This window comes from Protopterus annectens, chromosome 4.part0 (assembly GCF_019279795.1).
Source record: "Protopterus annectens isolate FY-2018-M chromosome 4.part0, PAN1.0, whole genome shotgun sequence".
Lineage (NCBI taxonomy): Eukaryota > Metazoa > Chordata > Ceratodontiformes > Protopteridae > Protopterus > Protopterus annectens.
This window is the reverse complement of record NC_056733.1, coordinates 1,592,625,942-1,592,648,648: the sequence shown is the minus strand read 5'-3', so window position 1 is coordinate 1,592,648,648 and position 22,707 is coordinate 1,592,625,942. Positions and strand designations below refer to the sequence as shown.

The following is a 22,707-nucleotide window of genomic DNA, read 5'->3' as shown; positions in this document are numbered from 1 at the left end:
AGTCCTTAATTGATCAGTTGTAATTTCTGCCCGACTCTGTTCTAATTTCTGCCTGACTCCGAAGAGAGAGAACTGTGGTCTCTTTTGAAGTTGTAATATGCTGTTAAAGCAGAATGCAAGTAAAACACAAGGTAAAGAAAACAAACCACAGTATTCAAAATATAGAAAGGCAATAAAGTAATACAAAAATACAAAAAATAGCAAGTTCTTTTGCAGAGAGTGTTGAAGTAGTGCACAAAATTTAATTTTTTTTTTTGCCTTTTTCGTAGGATGCTTATAGAGGAAAAAAACAAACATGGGATGAAATGCTGTACCTTCTGATTTTAATGTTTCTGAGTTATCAAGAGGTGATGACAGGTAAGCGATCGCTGCAGAAGAGCATATATACTGATCATATTTTGAAAGTGAAATCATTGCTTAATTCAGTCCGCAACACATGGACCAATTTGGTCACTAGCAATAAAGGATCTGATGTTGTCCTTTTTATTCTTTCCTCAACTGATGGGTATTAGAGCCGACTCAGTTGCACACACTAGATCTTCAGATCCGACTAATGAGCTCCTCTCTCCACCTGTAATGCCGCAGTCAACTAGCAATACTTCAGATCTCATTTGCCACCATCTCGCCAGACACAGATGCTTCTCTGAGAGCTCATTTTGTTATTGTTGCATTTTTGTGTGAGTACAAGTCCTTTAAAAGCCCTTTATCTGTCCTTCTCTAGTTATTCCCCCACTCCTGACTATTCAGTTTTCATGTTTCTCTCCAATTCTTCCTTTTTATTCACTTTTTCTACCTTTGGTAGTTCTACCATACCATAGTTGGTACTTGTCTGTCTCAGCTGAATTTTTTTCTACCCTTTACAGGGTATTCTTTTACTATTGTTAGTGTTTTTCTGCCTTTTTTTCCCTTTCAAGGCCTGCAGTTTTTTTTTCTTCAAGCATGGCCGAAAAACCTACACGCTTTAAGAAGTCCACTTCCTGTGGGCATAAGCTTCTCAGTTCTGATGCCCACAGGGACTGCATCTACTCTGTTGGAGCATCCCACCTCACTACTGACTCCTCCATTTGGGCTGCCTTTAACTCTAGTGCACTTAGTGATAGGTGTAATAAATTGGTGCTTAAGGGGATGCTGCTGCCTTCTTCCTCTTCTTAAGGGGCTGAACTCCCCCAGTAAATCTGCAAAATCTTCATTGGACTCGGAATGTTGTAAGAGATTCCTTACCATTTCTATGAATGCTACTACTTCAACATCGTCTTCTTCGGAGCTTCCTCAAAAAATTCAAAAAACTTTGGATCCAACTTCTTCAGAATCTATGAGAAAGCACTTGGATCCCACACCCTCAGATCCGACTGTTCTTTGACTAAGTCTCTTCGAACCCACTCACCCGGATTCACCACTGAACCAGTTTATCCTCACCTCTATTCCCCTTTTCTCCGGGGAGACACTGAGGCTGAGTATAGGCCCCAGTTAACCACCTTTTCCATTAGGTCCTCCAGAAGTCTATCAAAGGCCATTGTGGACAGGACGATGAGGAAATTCCTCAGAACTCAGATTCAGATGAGGGTAATTCTGGCTCCTTCCCCCATCAGATCCGTGAGCCTCCCGTCCATTTCTCATGTAGTGATCTCTCCTCCTCTGATCCATTGCATGGTTTCAGAGCCCTCAGATCTGAGAAACCAGAGTGTGTTTGCGTCAGATCTGAAGACAATTAGGTCTTCAACTCCAGCAGCTTCCCTGACTAGTTAGTCCCCTGTTCCTTTGTTCATAGTTCATAGTTTAGTTCATAGTTTTAGTACTAGGCTAACTGCCCTTGTGGGTTATTTTAAGCCTGGCCAATTGCCCCAGGTGAGAATCAAACCCTTCACCTTGTGTCTGTAAGGTAAAAACCTTAACCATTATGCCAACCTCCCCCCCTTTGGATCAGGATGAGTCTCTGAGCCAAAGTGTCAGCGCTGTCTCCGGGGGTGGGGGTGGGGTGGGGTGGGACTGGGTTCCAGTCGGATGTTATCAGAGCCATGGCCTTTTGGAGCTTTGGCACTGGACAGCTCGTGGCTGACTCCCTTCTCAAGGCACGGATACATGCATGGTTGACTATTGCTAGCTTCACAGGTTTCAGCTCCAATGCAGCCAGCCACAGCTTCTGCCGGTCTGTCTGCCTTTGAGTTAGGGGAGAGGGTTGTCCCTCAGCCAAGGGATTTGACCTCTGTCTCATCTTTGAATCCTACTTCCCTTCCTCCTATGGGTATTAGCTCTGATCCTCTCAAGTCTACTCCACAGTGACAGCTGCTACCATCTAGCATCCAAACAGTCCCCACTGAGGAACTCCCCTTTTCTTCGGATACCTCTCCAAACCATCCCACTGAACAGGTTTCCTGAAAGAGAACATGCAAAAGGAGATGCACAGATTCCACTATGGACTCTGTCTCTGAAGATACTGACTTCGATGAAGGGGAAGGGTCCCCCAGGTCTCTACCAAATGACATTTCCTTTGGAAACATCCTAGAGAGCCTTAAATAAAAGGGTGGATGGTCTTCAGATACTCCCTCCCCAGACTAGTCAGTTTTTCTGGAGGCTTTTGGGTCCAGCCCATTTAAGTCTTGGGTGACTCCCATCAGATGAGCTTATTGATTTAATTTCTCGACGGGCATGGAAGTAACCAGATTCTACTGAACCTATACATTGATGCGCAGATAAATTTTGGCACCCTCAAAGGATGTCCCTGTTGATGCTATGGTTGTGCCTGCAGCCACTGAAAAGTAGCTGGCAGAATAGAGCTTCTCAGTCCATCCCCCTAATAGACAGTCTAGGGCGTTGGGCAGGTTTGGAAAGCACATTTTTGCTTCAGCAAACTTTGCCTTGACGTCCCTGAATTACTTAGTGCACTTCAGAAGACGTTAATGGGATTTCACCAAGGAACTCTCCAAATCCCTATCAGAGTCTGTGTGCATGGAGGACTACAAGAGATCTTCTTTACAGTTGGCCACTGTAATATCCATTTCCAATGCATCCATGAGGTTAATATCCCATGCTGTGGATGGAACCCTCACAGGCGCCCAGTTCAGGTATAGCCATTAGGAAATGTGCCTGGATGTGTTTATGCGACTTTGCAGAGCCTTTCAAGTCTTTTATCAGTGCTTCTTTTGATGGAACAGCTTTGTTTGGCTCTAATGTGAAAGAAACTGATCTCAAGTGCACATGATGGAAAGACCTTGTCTGCCATAGGAATATGCTTTTCTACCCCTCAATGATCCTTTTCCTTTGAATCAAAGAGAAGGCACAAAATGTGGTTTCATAAGTCCCAGAGACCTTTCCAGGATTTATGCAGGGACAACTCCTCCAGAGGCAGAGGAGGCATTCAAATTGAAGATGGCTATCCTCGTGGCAGGGGAGTCCCCCAGAACCAGGGTTTCTGAGATTCCTTTTTGGATAAACCCTTCCAGCTCTTCTGAAGTGTTGCCCAACTGGCCACTTCTGGAGACAGTCAGGGGCACTTATCTTTGAATGCAGACACCTGGGCTTCTATAACAAAAGATTCTTGGGATCTAAAAGAGGTTATTTCATACCATTTTCCCAAATTCCTCCAACCAAAAGAAAGTTCCCAATGTCCTGCCGAGTCAGAGAGAAGCTGCAGCTCAAGAGATTCAAAAGCTGCTAGACAAAGAAAGTCCTCCAGGAGGTCCTACCACTCCAATGAAGATTCGGAACTTATTCAGGGTTTATTTTAGTGCCAGAGAAGACCAGGGACTTGAGATCAATTATGGATCTAAAGAAACTGAACCAATTTCTGGAAAGCGTCAAAGTTCAGAATGGTCATGGTTCTGTCCATTCTGCCTTTTCTGTGCAAGGAAGATTGGATGTGTTCAGTCAGTCTTCAGGGCAAATACTATCACATCAAGATGAACAGATGATCCTGAAGATTTCTACGCTTTCGGCTGGAGGCCAGTCACTATCAGTTCAGAGCCCTGCACTTTGGTCTCACCACAGCCTCTAGGGTGTTTACCAAATGTGTGGCAGTGGTAGCAGGTCACATGAGATTGATGGGATTCCGAGCGTTTCCATATCTAGACGACTGGCTTCTCACCGCCCCAACTAGAGCAATCCAAAGACTATATGCTTCAGCTCTGTCAAAGGCTAGGCATTTCAGTCAACATCTCCAGATCTCCTCTACAACCTGTACAGAGCCTGGAGTTCATAGGTGCACAGTTGAACACAGTAAGTCAGATCGCCTGTTGTCCTTTACATTGTGTGGACACAATCAAGTTTTAGGTACAGCATATTGTTGTTCACCCTTCTCCTCTAGCCAGACTTGTCCTTCACGCCCTAGGTTGAATGACAGTGGCTATAACCTTAAATCTGATGTTGTCATTCTTCATGTAATCCTTGACTGTGGGGCTCACTTCTGAGCCTAAGAACTGACTCGGACATTTACTTCAGCTCAAACTCTCGAGCTAGGCTCCACCCATAATGCCTCTCTCTAAATTACCTCATATCTCGTGTGCCACTCTGTGTGTCAGAAGCTTTCAACCTCTCTCGAGCTTTGACGTTATCTTTAGTAAGATTTTTTTTCTTCATCTCATTTCTCTTTAGTTCTTTATAGCTTTCCTACCTGCTCCTCTTTTCTTACCTGAACATGAGAGAGATCCCTTCCCTTTTCTGTTTACCTTTTGGTAGTTTTCTTTAACATACCATTGGTGGTGCTCTCTTTAACTCTTGAGGTATTTCTGGCTACTATATTTGGTACCTTCTTCCCTTCTCCATTTAAATAAAAAAAAATAATAATCTTTTCTGTTCCCTCTCTAAACCAGTGAGTGAGTGAGTGCGTGTGTGTGCGTGCGAGCATGTGTGTGTGCGTGCGTGTGTGCGTGCGTGTATGTGTGCATGCGTGCATGTGTGCGTGTGTGCATGTGTGCGTGTATGCGCATGTATGCATGCATGCGTGCGTGTGTGCATGTGTGTGCGTGTGACCTTTTCCGGGTTAGGCCTAGTTTTTTTCTGTATGACTGACAAACTTTCGAAGGGCACCTCTGGCTTTAAAAGGTGCCAAAAAATGGGTGCAGGGGATCCTTTCCAGAGGTTATATTCCCCTTTCATCAAATTCAAAAACACAAAAAAGACTCCCCAACATTCCACCCAGTCACAGGGATGCAGCGTCATAAAAATTCAAAAACTGCTGAAAAAGAGTCATCCAAGAAGTCCCACCAGCCCAAAGAGGATCCGGGTTTTACTCAAGATGCTTTTTAGTGCCCAAAAAGACAGGGGAATGGAGACCCATTTTGGATCATAGCCAGTTCAACAAGGCAGTTCAGCAAACCAAATTCCAGATGGACTTGGTACAGTCAATACTTCCCTTCTTGGAAAAAGACGATTGGATGTGCTCTGTAGATCTTCAGGATGCGTATTACCACATAAAAATGGAGAAACGCTTCAGATGATTCCTGCACTTCTGACTGGGAGCCAGTTATTTCCAGTTCAGAGCACTGCCCTTTGGTCTAGCCACAGCCCCCAGGGTGTTTACCAAATGCATGGCAATGGTAGGAGCTCATCTCAGAATACAGGGATTTCAAGTTTTTCCTTTTCTTGACAACTGGCTCCTTATCGCTACCACCAGGTGTCAACTAGAACGGGCAAGAAATTACATCCTGCATCTTTGAGCTTCATTAGTCATTACAGTAAATCACAAAAAGTCAAATCTACAACTTACTCAATAGTTGGAATTTATTGGAGCTCTAATAAACACTGTTATGGGAATTGCTTCACTCCCAGTAGACAAGCTTCAAAAGATCAGATCACAAGTAAACCATAAAGTTCAGAACAGAAGTGTTCCAGCCAGACTCATCTTACAGACGCTGGGCTCAATGGCAGCCTCTATAACTCTAGTTCCCACGGCCAGATATCACATGTGGATTCTACAATGGCTTCTAGCCTCCCAATGGTCGTTAATGAATCAGCCGATGTCATACCGCATCTTGATCACCAATCGCTGCAAACAAGACCTGTCTTGGTGGCTCCATTCCAACGAGATTCTTTCGGGCCGTCCTTTCATCCTTCCACAGCTCCAAGCCATAGTGACCATGGATGCTTCCCAGATAGGGGGGGGCATTATCTGGGAAGGACAGTCCAAGGCACTTGGTCCCAACAGGAGGCCAGTTTGCATATCAGTGTTCTAGAGATGAGGACAGTGTTCTTGGTGTTGGAAGCATTTCAAGATGTCCTTCTCTTGGGAACAGTGGCAATTCAGATGGACAACAAGTTAGTGGTCTAGTACATCAACAAACAAAGGGGAACCAAATCTTACCCACTTTGTCGAGAAGCCCTCAGAGTCTGGCAATTGGCAATTCCTTCCAACTGCTTTCTCATGGCAAAGCGTATTCTGGGGAGCTCCAACATGATAGCAGACAAATTGAGCAGAACTATTCTAATGCCTCACAAGTACTCTCTCTCAATCCTGTGGTAACAGAGAATATATTCTGGGGTCAGCCTTGTTGCAATCTGTTTGCTTCCCCTCTGAACAACAGGGGAGTCAGCCAGAGATGATGATCTCCACATTTGGCCTCCTGGTCTGCTGTATTCCTTTCCCCCAACTCCTCTGATATCTCAGTTTCTAAAGAAAGCCAAGAGGTCAGAAAACACAATAATCCTCATTGTTCCGTTCTGGCCTCGACAGGTTTGGTTTCCCTTCATATGGCCTCATCTGCTTCGGAAACCTTGGATTCTGGACCCAGCTCCAGATCTATTATCTCATCTAGAAGGTATGGTTCATCCAAATCTCCCAACATCTCAAGCTCACTGCATGGTTTCTCCAATTCCCATGATTGCCAGGCATTTGTCAATTTCCTCACCAGTCTGACAAATCATTTTGGCCCATCACAGACCTTCTACAAGGAAAACTGTACCAGAGTAAATGGGACAATTTTCCTAGATGGGCTCTTAACAATGATCTTGACCCTTGTATAGCTCCTGTGGATAAAGTATTGGATTTTCTGGCTGTTCTTTATCAAACTGGCTCTTCGGCCTCTACCATTCAGGTCCATCTAGCCACAATATCTAATTTCCATATTAGTTTTGATGTTTTTTCACTTATGTCACATAAACTTTGTAAAGCTTTTTTGAAGGGAATTCTAATGTTAAGGCCTCTGTTTAAAGAGCCCACTGCTCCATAGGGATAGAGTTCTACAATCTCTTACTCTCTCCCCCTTTGAACCTTCAGCTACTTGTAACTTAAAATTTCTGACATAGAAAACTTTGTTTTTATTAGCTATTACTTCCGCAAGAAGAGTGTCGGAAATTTAATCTGTCCTGCAAGCCCCCCTATATAATATTTCACAAGGACAGGGTTTCCCCTCAGGACTAATCCTTCCGCAGAATCTAATATCAATCAAACCTTGCACCTACCAGTCTTTTTCCCTGATTTCTCCAATAAGGGAGAGTATTGTCTACACTTATTAGACATTCACAGGCAGTTACGTTTCTATCTTCACAGAACAAAGGATATCAGAAAATCTGACCAACTGCCTTTTCCTCATTTTCTTTAGGTAACCCAGTTTCCAAGGTTATGTTAGCTAAATGGTTCATACATTGTATCACCTTTTTCTGTCATTCAAAGGGACTTCACCCACCATGCCTTGTGAAAGGTCATTCAACTAGAGCTGTAGCAGCTTCTGCGTTTTTTCATGCCAGAGCTTCTTTAGATGACATATGTGCAGCAGCCGCATGGTCATCTCCTCATACTTTTATCACTTATTGCATACTGGACCAGGTCTCTAGGGGACGTGCATCATTCAGCTCGATGGTGCTCAGGAATATTCTTGTGTGAGACCTTCCAAGATTCAGGTAGCTAGGGACTCTGTCCCACAGTCGAGTACATGAAGATTGATAACATCAGATAAAGAAGTTATATCTTGCCATAACTTTCCATCTGTGCTGTCGATCTTCACTAATCCTTGACATCCCCCCCTCCCCCGGACTGAGACTCTTAGTGGATCGAATACTCCCAAGACTGGCATCATAATAGGAACACAGATCTGGTCTCTTATTGTTATTTACTATCTGTCTGCCACTATTTTAGGCAAACTCAATCTGAGGTAATTTAGAGAGGAGCATTATGAGTAGACCCTAGATCGAGAGTTTGGAAGGTGCGAGCTGAAGTAAACGGCCGAGTCGGTTCCAAGGTTCGGAACCAAGCCCCACAGTCAAGGATTAGTGAAGCTTGACAACACAGATGGAACGTTATGGTAACTTCTTTTTCCAGTGGTCCATTTTTATATACATGTTCTCTAATGGACTCTAGCTGTTCAGTGGTCTATTCTGCACCATCCCTTGTCTTTTCCTGTCAAACTCAGTTGCATCTGCAAGGATCATCTTCATTAGTGGATTCATTCAGACAAAGTTTATCCAAGCTGTCCTTTTATTCTGTCCCCCAGTAGCCAGGGTGATCATGGATACCCCCCAGTTGGGATGGAGAGGCATTTCTTGGGACTGACAGTCCAAGGCACATGGTCGCCCCAAGGTACCAATTCGCATATCAGTGTCCTAGAGATGAGAGTGGTCCTACTAGCACTGCAGGCCTTTCAATGTGTTCTTCCTGTGTGGACCACTGAGGTACAAATCAGCAACATATCTGTGTTTTGGTACATCAGCAAGTGGGGGGACCCTGATCTTATTCCCTTTATGAGAGTGTGGCAGTGGGCGATCTCCTCCAACTTACTTATTTCTTATGGCAACACATATACTAGGGAAATCCAGCATACTAGCTGACTAAATCATAAAAAGACTGAAACAAAATAAAATATACTACATCTGATACACTGAAGTAGGAAAAACAGAGCACGTTTATTCATACATTTAGCGCTTTCATCTCAAAAGAGAGACTTCATCTGATGAAGTCTCTCTTTTGAGATACTAGCTGACTAACTCAGCAGGACTATTCAGATGCCTCACGAGTGGTCTCTCAATCATCAGTGGCAGAGATGATTTTCCATTGTTGGGGCCATCCTTGCTGCGATCTTTCTCCCCATAACAAAAAGTGCGATAGGTTCTTTGCCCTAATACCCCGTCAGGGGGAATCCCTCTGGTCTCCTTTATGCTTATCCCCCATTACCTCTGATTCCAAAATTCTTACACAGTGCTTCTGATGAAGAGCTCAGTTATCCTCATTGCCCCCTTTTGGCCTTACCAAGTGTTACTCCCCTTCATCCTTTGATGTCATCTTTGATACCCTCCATGGATACTGGACACCGGTCCAGACCCATAACTCTGGAAAGAAGCATCCCTATATTCCAAGTCTCAAACTGATCGTGTAGTTTCTCCAATTGCATTGATAGCAAGACAGCCCAGGCTTTCCTTCCCAGTCCAACAAATTCTTCTGTCTTCCCAGAAAGCTTCTACAAGGAAGCTCTACATAAATGAAACTATTCTCAATTTGGGCTCTTCAGAAGGAAACTGATCCTTTCACTACGCCTGTATCCATGGTTCTAAAACTTTTAGCATCTGTTTTTTCAAGAAAGTGCTAGTTTTTCTACACTCAAAGTATAATTAGCAGCTATATCTAATTTTCACTCTGGAGAAAATGCTGCCTCTTTAACTTTTACCAAATTGTACAAGGTTTTTCCAAATGGCACCTTCCTACCTGGCTCTCCAGTGAAAGAGCAATTAACTCCTTGAGATTTAACAGTCATACTCCAATGGTTGACACAACAACTCTTTGAACTATCGTCATACGCCAAAGGTTGACCCAGCAAACCTTTGAACTGTCAGCTAAGTCTGATTTACAGTTTTTCTCCTGGAAAACAGCATTCCTGGTAGATATTACCTCTGCAAGGTGAATTTCTGAACTTCAGGCTCTATCTTCCAAACCCCCTTACATTATTTTTCACAAAAAGACAGAGTCACTTTTTGAAGAAATCCATCCTTCTTACCGAAGGTAGCATCGAAATCAGATATTAATCATACAATTCATTTGTCTATTTACTTCACTAATTTTTTAAACAAGGGATAGTACATGTTTCATATGTTAGATGAACATGACCAACTATGTTTTTATCTCCACAGAACAAAAGAGTTCAGGAAGTTGGAACAGGTCTGTTTCTTTCTCCCTGAGCAGATTGGGATTAACAGTTTCTAAAGTTATCCTGGCCTAATGGATTGTTGATTACATTTCATTTGTTTATACTCAGCAAGGCCTCTCCCTATCAAAGCCTCCTAAAGCACATTCTACTTGATCCATGGCAACCTCTTCTCTGCCTTTTGGTCTAGAACTTCCATTGATGGCATTTGTGCAGCAGCTACCTGTTCTAATGCTCATACTTTTATTGCTCATTACAAACTAGATTTAGCCTCCAGAAGCAGAACTACTTTTGGTTCTGCAGTTCTCAATTATATCCTTCCTTGAGGGCCACTCAAGTTTCATGTAAATGGGGACTCTGTGCCATCAGTTGAGGAATAAATAAAAAGAACATCAGATATTAGCTATGTACTCACCATAACTATGCATCTGTGTTGTCCAATGTTGTTCATGTTTCACTGTTGCAGTCATCACATTTGGGTTATCTGCTTGCTGTAGCCCGTAGTTGGCCTGATTAACAAAGTCTTGGGTCCTGTGTCGGTTGCTGTCTTTCTCGTTATTTGCTCCCAGTAATTTGGTTCCTTTTCCAGTTTTCTCCAATAAATTCCAGCCCCATCTTGCCTGTTTTCTGCATCCCTAATTGCATTCATCCCTATTGCCAGAATCTCATTTCTCCATTTCTCTGTTGGCTTAGTTATTTCTTAGTCCTTTCTGCTGCTTTATGAATATAATGTTCTGTATTATTCTTCTTAAAAGTCTGCATCCAAAACCCTCGTCTGTCTTTGTTTCTTGAGCCAACCCCCCCCCGTTTCATCACCATCTCTTTCCACTTTGAATTATAGATGTGATGTTGTCAAGGTCACATTTATTCTCACTGATGGGTCGGATCCGATCCATCGGATCCTTCTCGGCTATTTCAAAGGCTTGAAGCATTCAGCAAAGCTTGTGGACATTCTCCCTTACCCATAATGTAACTCTCTATCTTCCTGAGATCTCGTTTGCTGCTCTGCGAAGGAGGTTCTGAAGCAAGATCTGGGCTAAATGCTTTCATTTTTCTGTTGTATTACTACTGCTTTTTGTCATAGTTTATTGTAGTTTATTATTTTTATATATACATAAATCCTTACCCCGATTTTTCTAGTTTCTCTTGTTTAATTTCCTTTTATTACTCACAACTGTCAAAATGTCGCTAAAAGAGGAAGGGAAATCTTTTGGTTTCAAAAAGTGTGAGCAGTGTGGAAGAGTCGTGCTCTGTATGCCATGGTTTCAACCAAAGGGCTCTCTTGGAGCACAAGAATAAGCTTATTTTGAAGGGTCTGCTGAAAACTCCCTTCTCTGAGGCTGTATCACTGGAGTCTGCTACTAAATCTGACAAGTCAGACAAATCTCAAGCATACTTCAGTGCTGAAATCCTCTTCAGAGCCGAAGCAGAAAGTTCCAAGACTATCAGCTCCAACAGAAACCTCGGAGCAGACAGTCAATGATAGATCCAAGACTTCATTGGAGCAATTGGAATCATCAGCTCTGATGTCTTCGACACCCAGAGAATTAATGTATTGGAGCCGTTCATCATCTTTGGAACTGATCCCCTCTCTGCTCCCTTCACCATTTTTGACTAAGTCAAGATCCCCCACTCTTTCTACTCGGCCCACCAGGAGTTTGTCCGATGAAGACATGGATAGAGTAGTGCAGAGGCTGCTAAAGACACCAGCCTTGGCCAGACTGTAGTTGGACCCAAACCCAAAGGAATCGGGTCAGACACTATCCTCTTCTTTGGCCCCTGCTCCTCCTCCTATCTGTCCTCTGGTTTCAGAGCCAGAAGTTTCTGACGTCTGGCTTATGTCTGTATTGGATCCTGGTCCCATAGGTTCCTCGGATCCAGTGTCTGCCCCAAGCATTTCCAACCAGTTGGAGCAGGAGACCTCTAGGAGCCGACACTCTCCAGTCGGGTCCACGGAGCTGGTTAGGATCTGTCCGGCTTGACCCTCCATTTGTGGGCTTCAGCATGGGTGAGTTTGGCTCCTACCTCTGCTTCAGAGCTGCTGTCTTCTGCCTCGGAGATTCCTTCAGCTCAGACAACCCTTTTGTCAGATCCAATGTGTTCTTCGGAGCAGGGACAGATTGCCTTTGAAGTCATTTTAACTTCATCCCAGTCTAAAACACAATCCTTCTTGGATCTTCCTCTCAGTTCTATGCAGGTGTCTTTGTCTTCTCACATATTGTCTCCACAGGACCACAAAGACCTCAGCATGTCCAACATGAGGCTCCCCCCTCTTCTGAAACCCCCCCAGACTATCCCACTGCACAGGTCCCTCGGAAGAGGACCTGCAAGAGGAAGCATCTTGACTCCCCAGATGAGTCTATCACATCTGATACTGGCTTCCATGAGGCAGAAGGGTCCCCATAGTCACTTCATGAAGATGCCTCCTTTGGAGACATCCTGGAAATTTTAAAGCAGGGAGGTGACTGGCAGTCCACATCCCCTTTAACTGAGAAGTCAGTATACCTGAAGGCTTTCAGATCTCCCCCGTCAACCTCTTGGGTGACCCCTCCTTCTGATGAGCATATTGAATTAATCTCTCAGAAGGCTTGTGAGACCCCAGATTTCATAGAGCCTACTGCTAGGAGGCCAAGTAAGTATATTACTGCCTCAAAGGATAAAACATTCTTAACAAAAGCTGTAGCAGTTGATGCCATGGTCGTGGTGGCAGCCACTAAAAAGGAACTGAGACCAGTTCCTCCATCCATCCTCCGAATAAGAATTCCAGGACTATGTATAGGTATGGGAAGTGCGTCTTTTCATCAGCAACCTTTACCATACAGTCTCTGAACTACCTTACTCACTTCAACAGATTACAGAGGGATCTGTTGAAGGAACTTTCAGACTTCCTCTAAGAAGCTCTAGCTGACGCAGTGGGAGGTAGTCAACACACAGCTCACCACCCTCAATTCAGTTGTAAACTCTTCCATGAGGCTATCTTGCATAGCAGATGGAACAAGTAGGGCAGCGGGTTCAGACATCTCACTCAGGAGGCAGACCGGGCTCTGCCTTTTGCGATTTCGCAGAGCCCTTCAAGTCTTCCTTCATTAATGCTCCTTTTGATGGCTTTTTTCTTTTTGGGTCTTAAGTTAGAGATGCTTACCAGGTGTGAACAGCAAGACCTTGTCTGCCATTGGAGTGCGTTTTTCCACACCTACCAGACCTTTTCCTAAAGGTCAGAGAGGTAGTGGGAAAATGTAGTTCAGAAGGTCACAAAGGACTTTCCAGGACACACAGGATGAAACTTTCCCTAGAGACAGAGGGGGGAACATTAGTGGAAGATGTCACCCTCACGGCAGGGGAGGCCCGCAGAACCAAGGCTCCAGGTAATCCTTCTTTATAGACCCTTCCAGCACTCCTGAAGGAGTGCCCGACTGCTTACCTCTGGAGCCAGTCAGGGAGCAATTGTCTCGGTACCACAAAACCTGTCAAAAGATAAATCACAAATGGGTGCAGAACATAATATCCAGGGGACAAATCATACCCTTCTCCTTTCACACTCCCATAACCAAGACAGCTCCAGACATTCCACCCAGTCAGAAGGAACAAGCAACATTAGAAGTTGAAACGTTGCTAAGAAAGAGTCATCCAAGAAGCCCCCGCAGACCAGAGAGGATCCAGAACTTATTCAAGATTCTTTTTAGCTCCAAAGAAAACATGGGACTGGATACCCATCTTGGATCTCAGCAATGTAAATAAATCAGTGAAAAAGATCAAGTTCCGGATGGTGACACTGTAATCGATTCTTCCATTCCCAGAAAAAGACAGTTGGATGTGCTGTACAGACCTTCAGGATGCGTGCTACCACATACAGATGGAAAGGTGATCCAGAAGGTACTTGCACTTCCAACGAGGAGCCAGTCACTTCCAGTTTCGAACTCTGCCCTTTGTTCTCACTACAGCCCCCAGAGTGTTCACCAAATGCATGGCAGTAGTGGCAGCTCACCTGAGACGCTGAAGATTCGGTATGTTTCCGTACCTGGACGACTGGCTCATAACAGTCCCGACCAGATGTAATCTGCTACAAGCTAGGGACTGTCCTCTATAACTCTGTTCCTTCATAGGTATTACCATAAATTATGAAAAATCTGCTCTAGAGCCATGTCAGAGCTTGGTCTTCATAGTAGCAGAGATAAACACAACTACAGTGATAGCAAAACTTCCACAAGACAGAGTAGACGACCTTCGCTATTATGTAAGACTGTTGATCAGAAAGAAATGAGCCTCTGCCAAGCTAGTTCTTCAAGTACTGGGAAAAATGGCTGCTTCAGTTGTTCTCATTCCCCTAGCTCATCTCCACATGAGGATATTTAAGTGGTTACTTTCGACACAATGGTCAATTCCAGAACTTCCTATAATGCACAATGTGATCAGAATAACCAGTTCATGCAAAAAGGATCTCCAATGGTGTATTTACTCTCCTCTGGTATCTCAAGGCTGTCACTTTATTCCCCCTCAACCCCAATCCACGGTGACCATGGACGTTTCCCAGATAGGGTAGGGGGCATTATCTTGGGAAGACAGTTCAAGGCATTTAACACCAACATGAGGCTCATCTGCACATAAACATCCCGGAGATGAGGGCGGTGCTTTTAATGTTGCAAGCCATTTCAAGACTCCCTCCCTCTGGGAACAATCCAATCAGACAAACATGTCTGTGGTCTGCTACATAAACAAACGGGGGGGGGGGGGCAGATCTCACCCTTTTTGTCGAAGCCCTGACGGTCTGGCAGTGGACAACAGCTTCCAACCGCTTTCTGATAGCAACACACATCCCAGGGAAATCCAACATAATTGCAGACTAATTGAGTAGAGCCATTTTATGGCTATAAGAGTGGTCCCTCAGTCAGAAAGTTGCGGAAGACATCTTCCGAAAATGGGGTACTGTGATCTGTTTGCGTCACCCATCAATGCCAAATGCAGCAACTACTTTGCACTGCTCCCTCCTGTGGAGGAATCACCAAGGGATGCAGTTGTTCATGATTTGCCTCCAGGACTTCTTTATGCTTTTCCTCCAATCCCTCTAATTCCCACATTTTTGCAGAAAGCAACTCTGTTGGAGACGACAGTAATCCTAATTGCTCCCTGTTGGCCTCACCAAATCTAGTTCCTCTTTCTTTAGCCTCATCTACAGGATGAACCATGGATTCTGGACCCTACTCCATACCTTCTGACTTACCCCTCAAGAATGGTCCAACCTTCACAATCTCAACCTAACAGCTTGGCTGCTACAGTTCCCCTGATCGCCAGGTTTCCTCTCCTCTCCAGTTAAACATATTTTGCTATATTTCCATAAATCATCTACACAAACTTTACAGAAGTAGATGGAAGAGCTTTGTTGTTTGGGCCAGCAATAATCAGGTAGACCCCTTTACTGCTCCCATACAGTCTATTCTAGAATTTTTGGCAAATCCTTTCAGTGAAGGTGCTGCTGCAGCCACTGTTAGAGTTCAGTTGGCAACAATTTCAAATTTTCATATAGGAGATAACATTCTAGAATCCTGTCACACAGACTTTGTAAGGCATTCCGAAAAGGAACTACAGTGATAAGACCTCCATACAAAAACCCGTCACTACCCTGAGATCTGAATTTTGTTTTGTCAAACATTATCTGTCCTCCCTTTAAACCATCTGCTACCTGTAACTTGAAGTACCTCTTCTGGAAAACACTCTTCTTAGTGGCTATTACTTCGGCTGGGAGTTTTAGAATTTCAAGTTTTGTCTGCCAAGCCTCCATACCTAGTTTTTCATAAGGACATAGTTTCTTTACACACTATCCCCTCATTTCTACCTAAGGTTGTGTTGGAAAGTAACCTCAGTCAGTCTGTAGAGCTGTCAGTTTTCTTTCCAGATTTCCAAAATAAAGGAGAATATTCTCTCCTTTTTCTGGATGTTCATAGACAATTATGTTTCTACTTGCATAAAACTCCAGAAATCAGCTCAGCTCTTTATTTCTTATTTAAATATTAGAGAAGGCTAACCAGTGTCCAAAGTTACCTTATCCAAATGGCTTTCACAATGTATATCCTTCGTTTACAATTCTAAGAACAAAGCCCTTTCTAACCCTGTTAAAGCACATTCCACTAGATCCACATCTGCAGCCCTTCAAGCTAGGTTACCTTTGGATAATATCCGTGCTGCAGCAACATGGGCAAAACCACATACCTTTATTACTCATTACAAAGTAGATTTGGCTTTCTAGGAGTAGAACCTCTTTTGGTTCTATGGTTCTGAGGAATATTCTTCTATGAGCCACCCAAGAATCAGGTAGCTTGGGATGTGGTCCCATCAGTGTGAATAAAGGCTAGATTGACAACATCACATAAAGGAGTTATGTACTTGTCAATCTTGACCTTTATTCTCACAACCCACCCTCCATACCCCCTGCCTATACTCCCGGGAGACTGAGTAGTGCTGAGTGGGTGTCATGGGACTGTATAGCCTCAGACAATACCCGTTTTTCTCTGTTAATCTATTTAACCAGCCACCTTATATGTTTTACTAGGGCCAAACAAGATCTGAGGAAGGTAAGGAGTTGCATTATGATTAAGAGAAAATGTCCGCGAGCTTTGCTGAAGGCCTCAAGCTTTTGAAATGGCTGAGATGGATCCGATGGATCAGATCCCAACCCATCAGTGAGAATAAGGTTTGAGATAGACAGCACACATGGAACGTTATGGTAAGTACATAACTTCTTTTTTTCTACTTGTGCTTTGTATAGGAGCCTGAACTGTGTTGCTGTGAAATACCCCTTCAAATTGGGTAACCCCAATTTGCTCTGTTCTATTGGAAGAATAAGCTTATCCCACTTGACTGTTACCATCTTCCTCTCCCAGATAAAATCTTTCAGTTCTTTATTAATTGCTATCCACAATTTCTCCTCTGGTTGATAAAAGTATGCCTGACCTGTGTATAAGACTAAAGGGACTAAAAATATTTTAACTGCTTGTTTCTTACTATTGGTAACCATAGAACAGAGCTTCCATTTTCTCAGTATTTGTATTACATTTGTTTATTCTCTTCCCACATATCCTTAACTGCCACACTGTAATCATTTTTAATCATCATCTTCTTTCGGCTGTTCCCGTTAGGGGTCGCCACAGTGGATATCTGTTTCCATTTCTTCCTGTCCTCTGCATCTTGCTCTGCCACACCAGCCACCTGCATGTCCTTTCTCACTACATCCATAAACCTTATCTTAAGCCTTCCTCTTTTCCTGTTACCTGGTAGCTTCATCCTTAGCATCTTTTTCCCAATATATTCAGCATCCCTCCTCAGCACATGTCCAAACCAACGTAATCTTGCCTCTTCTGGCTTTGTCTCCAAACCTTCCAACCTGGGCTGACCCTCTAATATACTTATTCCTAATCCTGTCCACCCTCGTCACACCCAGTGCAAATCTTAACATCTTTAACAATGCCACATCCAGCTCAAACTCCTGCCTTTTTGTCAATGCCATTGTCTCCAACCCATATAACATAGCTGGTCTCACTACCCTCTTGTAGACCTTCCCTTTCACTCTTAATGGTACTAGTCTGTCATAAATCACTCCTGACACTCTTCTGTACCCACTCCATCATGCCTGTACTCTCTTGTTCACCTCTCTTCCACACTCACCATTGCTCTGAACTATTGATCCCAAGTATTTAAACTCATCCACCTTCGCCACCTCTACTCCTTGCATCCTCACCATTCCTCTGTCCTCCCTCTCATTCACACACACATATTCTGTCTTAGTCCGGCTGACCTTCATTCCTCTTCTCTCTAGAGCATATCTCCATCTCTCCAGGGTCTCCTCCACCTGTTCCCTACTCTCACTACAGATCACAATGTCATCTGCAAACATCATAGTCCACGGGGACTCCTGTCTGATCTCGTCTGTCAACCTTTCCATCACCATTGCAAATAAGAAAGGGCTCAGAGCTGATCCTTGATGTAATCCCACCTCCACCTTAAACGCATCTGTCGCTCCCACTGCAGGCCTTACTGCTGTCACACTACCTTCGTACATATCTTGTACCACTCTTACATACTTCTCTGACACTCCTGACTTCCTCATACAATACCACAACTCCTCTCTAGGCACCCTGTCATATGCTTTCTCTAAGTCTACAAAAACACAATGCAACTTCTTCTGACCTTCTCTGTACTTCTCCATCAACACTCTCAGAGCAAACATTGCATCTGTAGTGCTCTTTCCCGGCATGAAACCATATTGCTGATCACTAATCATCACGTCCCTTCTACTCTTTCCCATAACTTCATGCTGTGACTGATCAGTTTAATTCCTCTGTATTTACTACAGCTCTGCACATCACCCTTATTCTTAAAAATCGGTACCAAAACACTTTTTCTCCACTCCTCAGGCATCCTCTCACTTTTCAAGATTTCATTAAACAATCTGGTTAAAAACTCCACTGCCATTTCACCTAAACACCTCCATGCTTCCACAGGTATGTCATCTGGACCAACAGCCTTTCCATTCTTCATCCTCTTAGCTATCCTTACTTCCTCCTTGCATGTCCATTGTCCTTCATGATTCACTATCCCCACATCATTCAACCTTCTCTCCCTCTTATTCACTTCATTCATCAACCCCTCAACATACTCTTTCCATCTGCTCAACACACTCTCCTCGCTTGTGAGTATGTTTCCCTCATTATCCTTTATCACCTTTACCTGCTGCACATCTTTCCTAGCTCGGTCCCTCTGTCTAGCCAATCGGTACAGATCCTTTTCTCCCTCCTTAGTGTCCAACCTTTCATACAACTCTTCATATGCCTTATCCTTAGCCTTCACCACTTCTCTTTGCCATGCACCTCATCTCCTTATACTCCTGTCTACTTTCTTCATCTCTCTGACAATCCCACTTCTTCTTTGCCAATCTCTTTCTCTGTATACTCTCCTGTACTTCCTCATTCCACCACCATGTCTCCTTGTCGTCCTTCCTCTGTCCAGATGTCATACCAAGTACCTTTCTAGCCGTCTCTCTTACTAGCTCTGCTGTAGTTACCCAGCTATTTGGTAACTCTTCACTGCCACTCAGTACCTGTCTTAATTCATCCCTGAACTCCACCTCACAATTACCCTTTTTCAGTTTCTACCATTTGATCCTTGGTGCTGCCCTCACACTCCTCCTCCTCTTCTTGATCACCAACATCATCCTACAAACCACCATCCTATGCTGCCTAACTACACTTTCCCCAGTCACCACTTAACAGTCTCCAATCTCCTTCAAACTGGCCCTCCTACATAAGATATAATCCACCTATGTGCATCTTCCTCCACTGTTGTATGTCACCCTATGCTCCTCCCTCTTAAAATACATATTCACCACAGCCATGTCCATCCTTTTCGCAATCCATACTCTTAAATGCTTAATTTATCATATCCCCATAAGTATGGATATTGCTGAACCAATTCATATGTGGGTACATAATTTACCACTGTTGTCTTTGTTTTAGCATCCCGAAAATATTTAAAAGTATCTCAATATGTTCCACAGCACTGTAATGCCCCTTTATGGTTTTGTCAGGTATAAAATAAATTCTTCTTTAAACAGAGCCAACTTTTCTTGACTACCATACCAATTATATGAATTGAATTTCTGAGTCCCTTATTTTCTTTGCCAGTGGTTCTAAAATATAATGCAAATAACAAAGGGGAGAGAGGACACCCCTCCCTGGTTCCTCTGCTCAAGCGGAGATTATTAGAGAGGACCCCACCCACTTTAAATTTCGCATTTGATCCCTTAAATATCCTTCTAATCAACCTTATAATTTTATAAGGGATTGCAAATGCTTCCATTGTTCTGCTTATAAAGTCCCAACTTACTCTGTCAAATGCTTTCTGTGCATCAAGACCCACCAACAACAGTGGTATTTTCTTAAATTCTGCTTTCCTCTGGATCCTCACTGTTCTGTTAATGTTGTCACATTTTTGCCTTCCCTTTACAAAACCATATTGATCCATATCTATCAATTTTTGCATCACTTTTGTCATTGTTTTATCCATTATAGACATAAACAGTTTATAATCATGGTGTAGTATTGAAACTGGCTTGTATGAAGCTGAATCTAATGAATCTCCACCCTGTTTAGGTATTACAGCTACTACCACTTTCTTCCAGGATGTTGGTACATCTCCTCCTCAACCTCCCAGATCTTTGTCAGTTTTTTTCCCTCCTAGCTTCCAAACTGCCACAGTAATACCATCTCTTCCTAGGGACCTTCATGTAGCTTGGTTATACATCACCATTTTTTACTCATCTACTCCAATCTTAACAGTTAGTAATTAAACCTTCTCTTCCTCTAACCTTGGCATATTTAATTCTTCCACAAATGTTTCCATTTGTACCATTTCTTGATTTCCATATTTCTCTGCTTTATGCAGACTTTCATAGAATTTTTGAAATATTTCTAATACCTTTACAGGATCTCTTGTTACCTTCCTTGTTATAGGCAACCTATGCTTGGCGATGGCCCTTTCCATTTTCTGTTGCCTGAGTCGTGCTAAAAGTTTTTGTGCTCTAGAGTTATTATCACAAAACAATTGCTTAACAGCAGTCTTTCTAAACTCCTGCATATTATCAAGGTAATCCTTTATTTTCGGTTTAGCATTCTGCAGTTGTTTCTCCTCTTGTTCTTTGTGATTCCCCCCTATTTTGCAATACTTTAACATTTGTCAGTCCCCTAAATAATTCTTGTCACTTAACCATATCTCCCTTTCTTTTATTCCCATCCTATTTTTAAACTCCACTTTAATTTTATCCAACTCCCTAGCTGTATTTTCGGAAGTTTCTATCTTCTCTAATAGTTCCTGAATAATTTGCAATACTGATTCCTTACATTCCTCTCTTTTCAACAGATAAGTGGGAAAGTGACAGTGTCTCATTTTTATTTCATTACCCTGTGCTTTTATTTTAGTTATTATTTGCACATGATCTCAAATAGTTATTTCATGGGTATCAAGACCTTCAATGAAATGCACATGTTCCTGTGAAAATGTAAATTCTGTCTAGCCTTGTCCAGTTTTTGTATCTTAGGGAATAATATGTAAATTCACTCCAAACTCCTAGTACTGAATTCACATCTTCCATGCCAAATATGTTCATAAATGTCTTAATACGTTTACCCTCCTTTGCTATATTTTCCTTTCTGGGCCCCCAGACACATTCACTGTTGCAAATCAAATTCCAATCCCCACCTATAAGTAATATTCCTTGCTGAAAGCTGATAATTTCTCCCAGAATTTTCTTAAGCTCCATTATAGCAGTTTTCATTGGAATATAAATATATGCTGTAATCCTCCTGTCTTGTCAGTAGACCCTTAGTTCTACAAATCTAGCATTATCATCTTTTTTATTTTGTTCGGTCACAATTGGAGTTCCTCTTGCAGTTCATGTAAGTACTCCTCTCTTACTTTGCCCCAGGTATTCCACTGAATAACCACCCTGAAAAACTTTTTTTATCAAATTCACATGTTCGTTTCTTTCCAAGTGCGTCTCCTGTAGCATAGCTATTTTTACTGTACAAAGATAGTTCTCTACTCTTTCTTTTTTGTATTTATCTGTAAAACCATTTACATTTAAACACATTATAGAAAGCATCATATTAACAGCCACGGTGGTACGGCGGTAGCGTTGTTACCTCACAGCAAGAGGTTCTCCCGTTCGATTCTTGGCTGGGCTTGGGAGTGCCTTCTGTGTGGAGTCTGCATGTCCTCCCCGCGGTTGGGTAGCGTTCGAAAGACAAGCATGCGTAAATGGGTGTGCCTTCTTTGAAGGTTGGGCGTCGAGCTGGCACCTCGGCGTTTTGTAAAAAAGTCTACTGCCAATCATTACCGGACCGGAGTACCGCTGTGGTGACCCCTTACTGGGAAAAGCTGAAAGACAAACAACATAGAAAGCATCATATTGTTGAGAAATTATTATTCCCACCTGTTATGAATAACAACTTTTTTGTTAAATGTTGAGTTCCGGCTTTTGTGATACATGCATGTACTGTTTGGCATGTTAATCTTTTACACACTTGTTTTTGTCATCTCCATTTGAGCCTATGTTACATCTTACAGAAATTGTTTTATTGAAAACCCTCAAACAAAAAGTACACATGCAAGCTATACCTCTCAACTGTCCAGATTTTCACAGAATGTCCAGATTTTTGCTACATATTTTTGGTCTGTTGCTAACATAAGTTGTGGTTTTCTTGCAAAACACTGGGATGATCTGAGGACTGAGGTCACAAAATAATGACATGCATTTGAGTTTCAGACTTCAAATCCTTCAGAAAATGCATGTTAACACAAACCCTGTTATTGTAGCACCTTTCTAAGTTTATAGAAGCAATATTTAAAATCTGCCTGTGTCTTTGGGCCTTTATCCTCCCATTATGTCAGGCTTTGTTCAGATTTATTGCACTAAGAGGTTGAGAAGTATGACACACACTCAATACCCCACTAAAACGTATTAACTTAATAATAATACACAAACTATGTTCATCTTCAAATATTGAGGTTTTACCTTCCTAATAGGAACAAATGCTCCAAGCTGACAGCCACACACACAAACTCAAGCTAACCTAAAAGAAAGGTAATCCATGCTAAGATG

The 22,707-nt window shown here is 42.8% G+C and overlaps 1 protein-coding gene across 1 annotated transcript in view; it reads left to right on the top strand.

Annotated features, from left to right (window-relative positions):
* The window catches only part of SIMC1 (SUMO interacting motifs containing 1), a 1,791,957-nt gene that overhangs the window by 1,676,795 nt on the left and 92,455 nt on the right, over positions 1-22,707 (top strand). Inside the window, exon 8 of the mRNA XM_044069369.1 lies at positions 270-357. Within this exon, the coding sequence (XP_043925304.1) occupies positions 270-357 (88 nt within the window). The remainder of the gene's footprint in view (positions 1-269; positions 358-22,707) is intronic.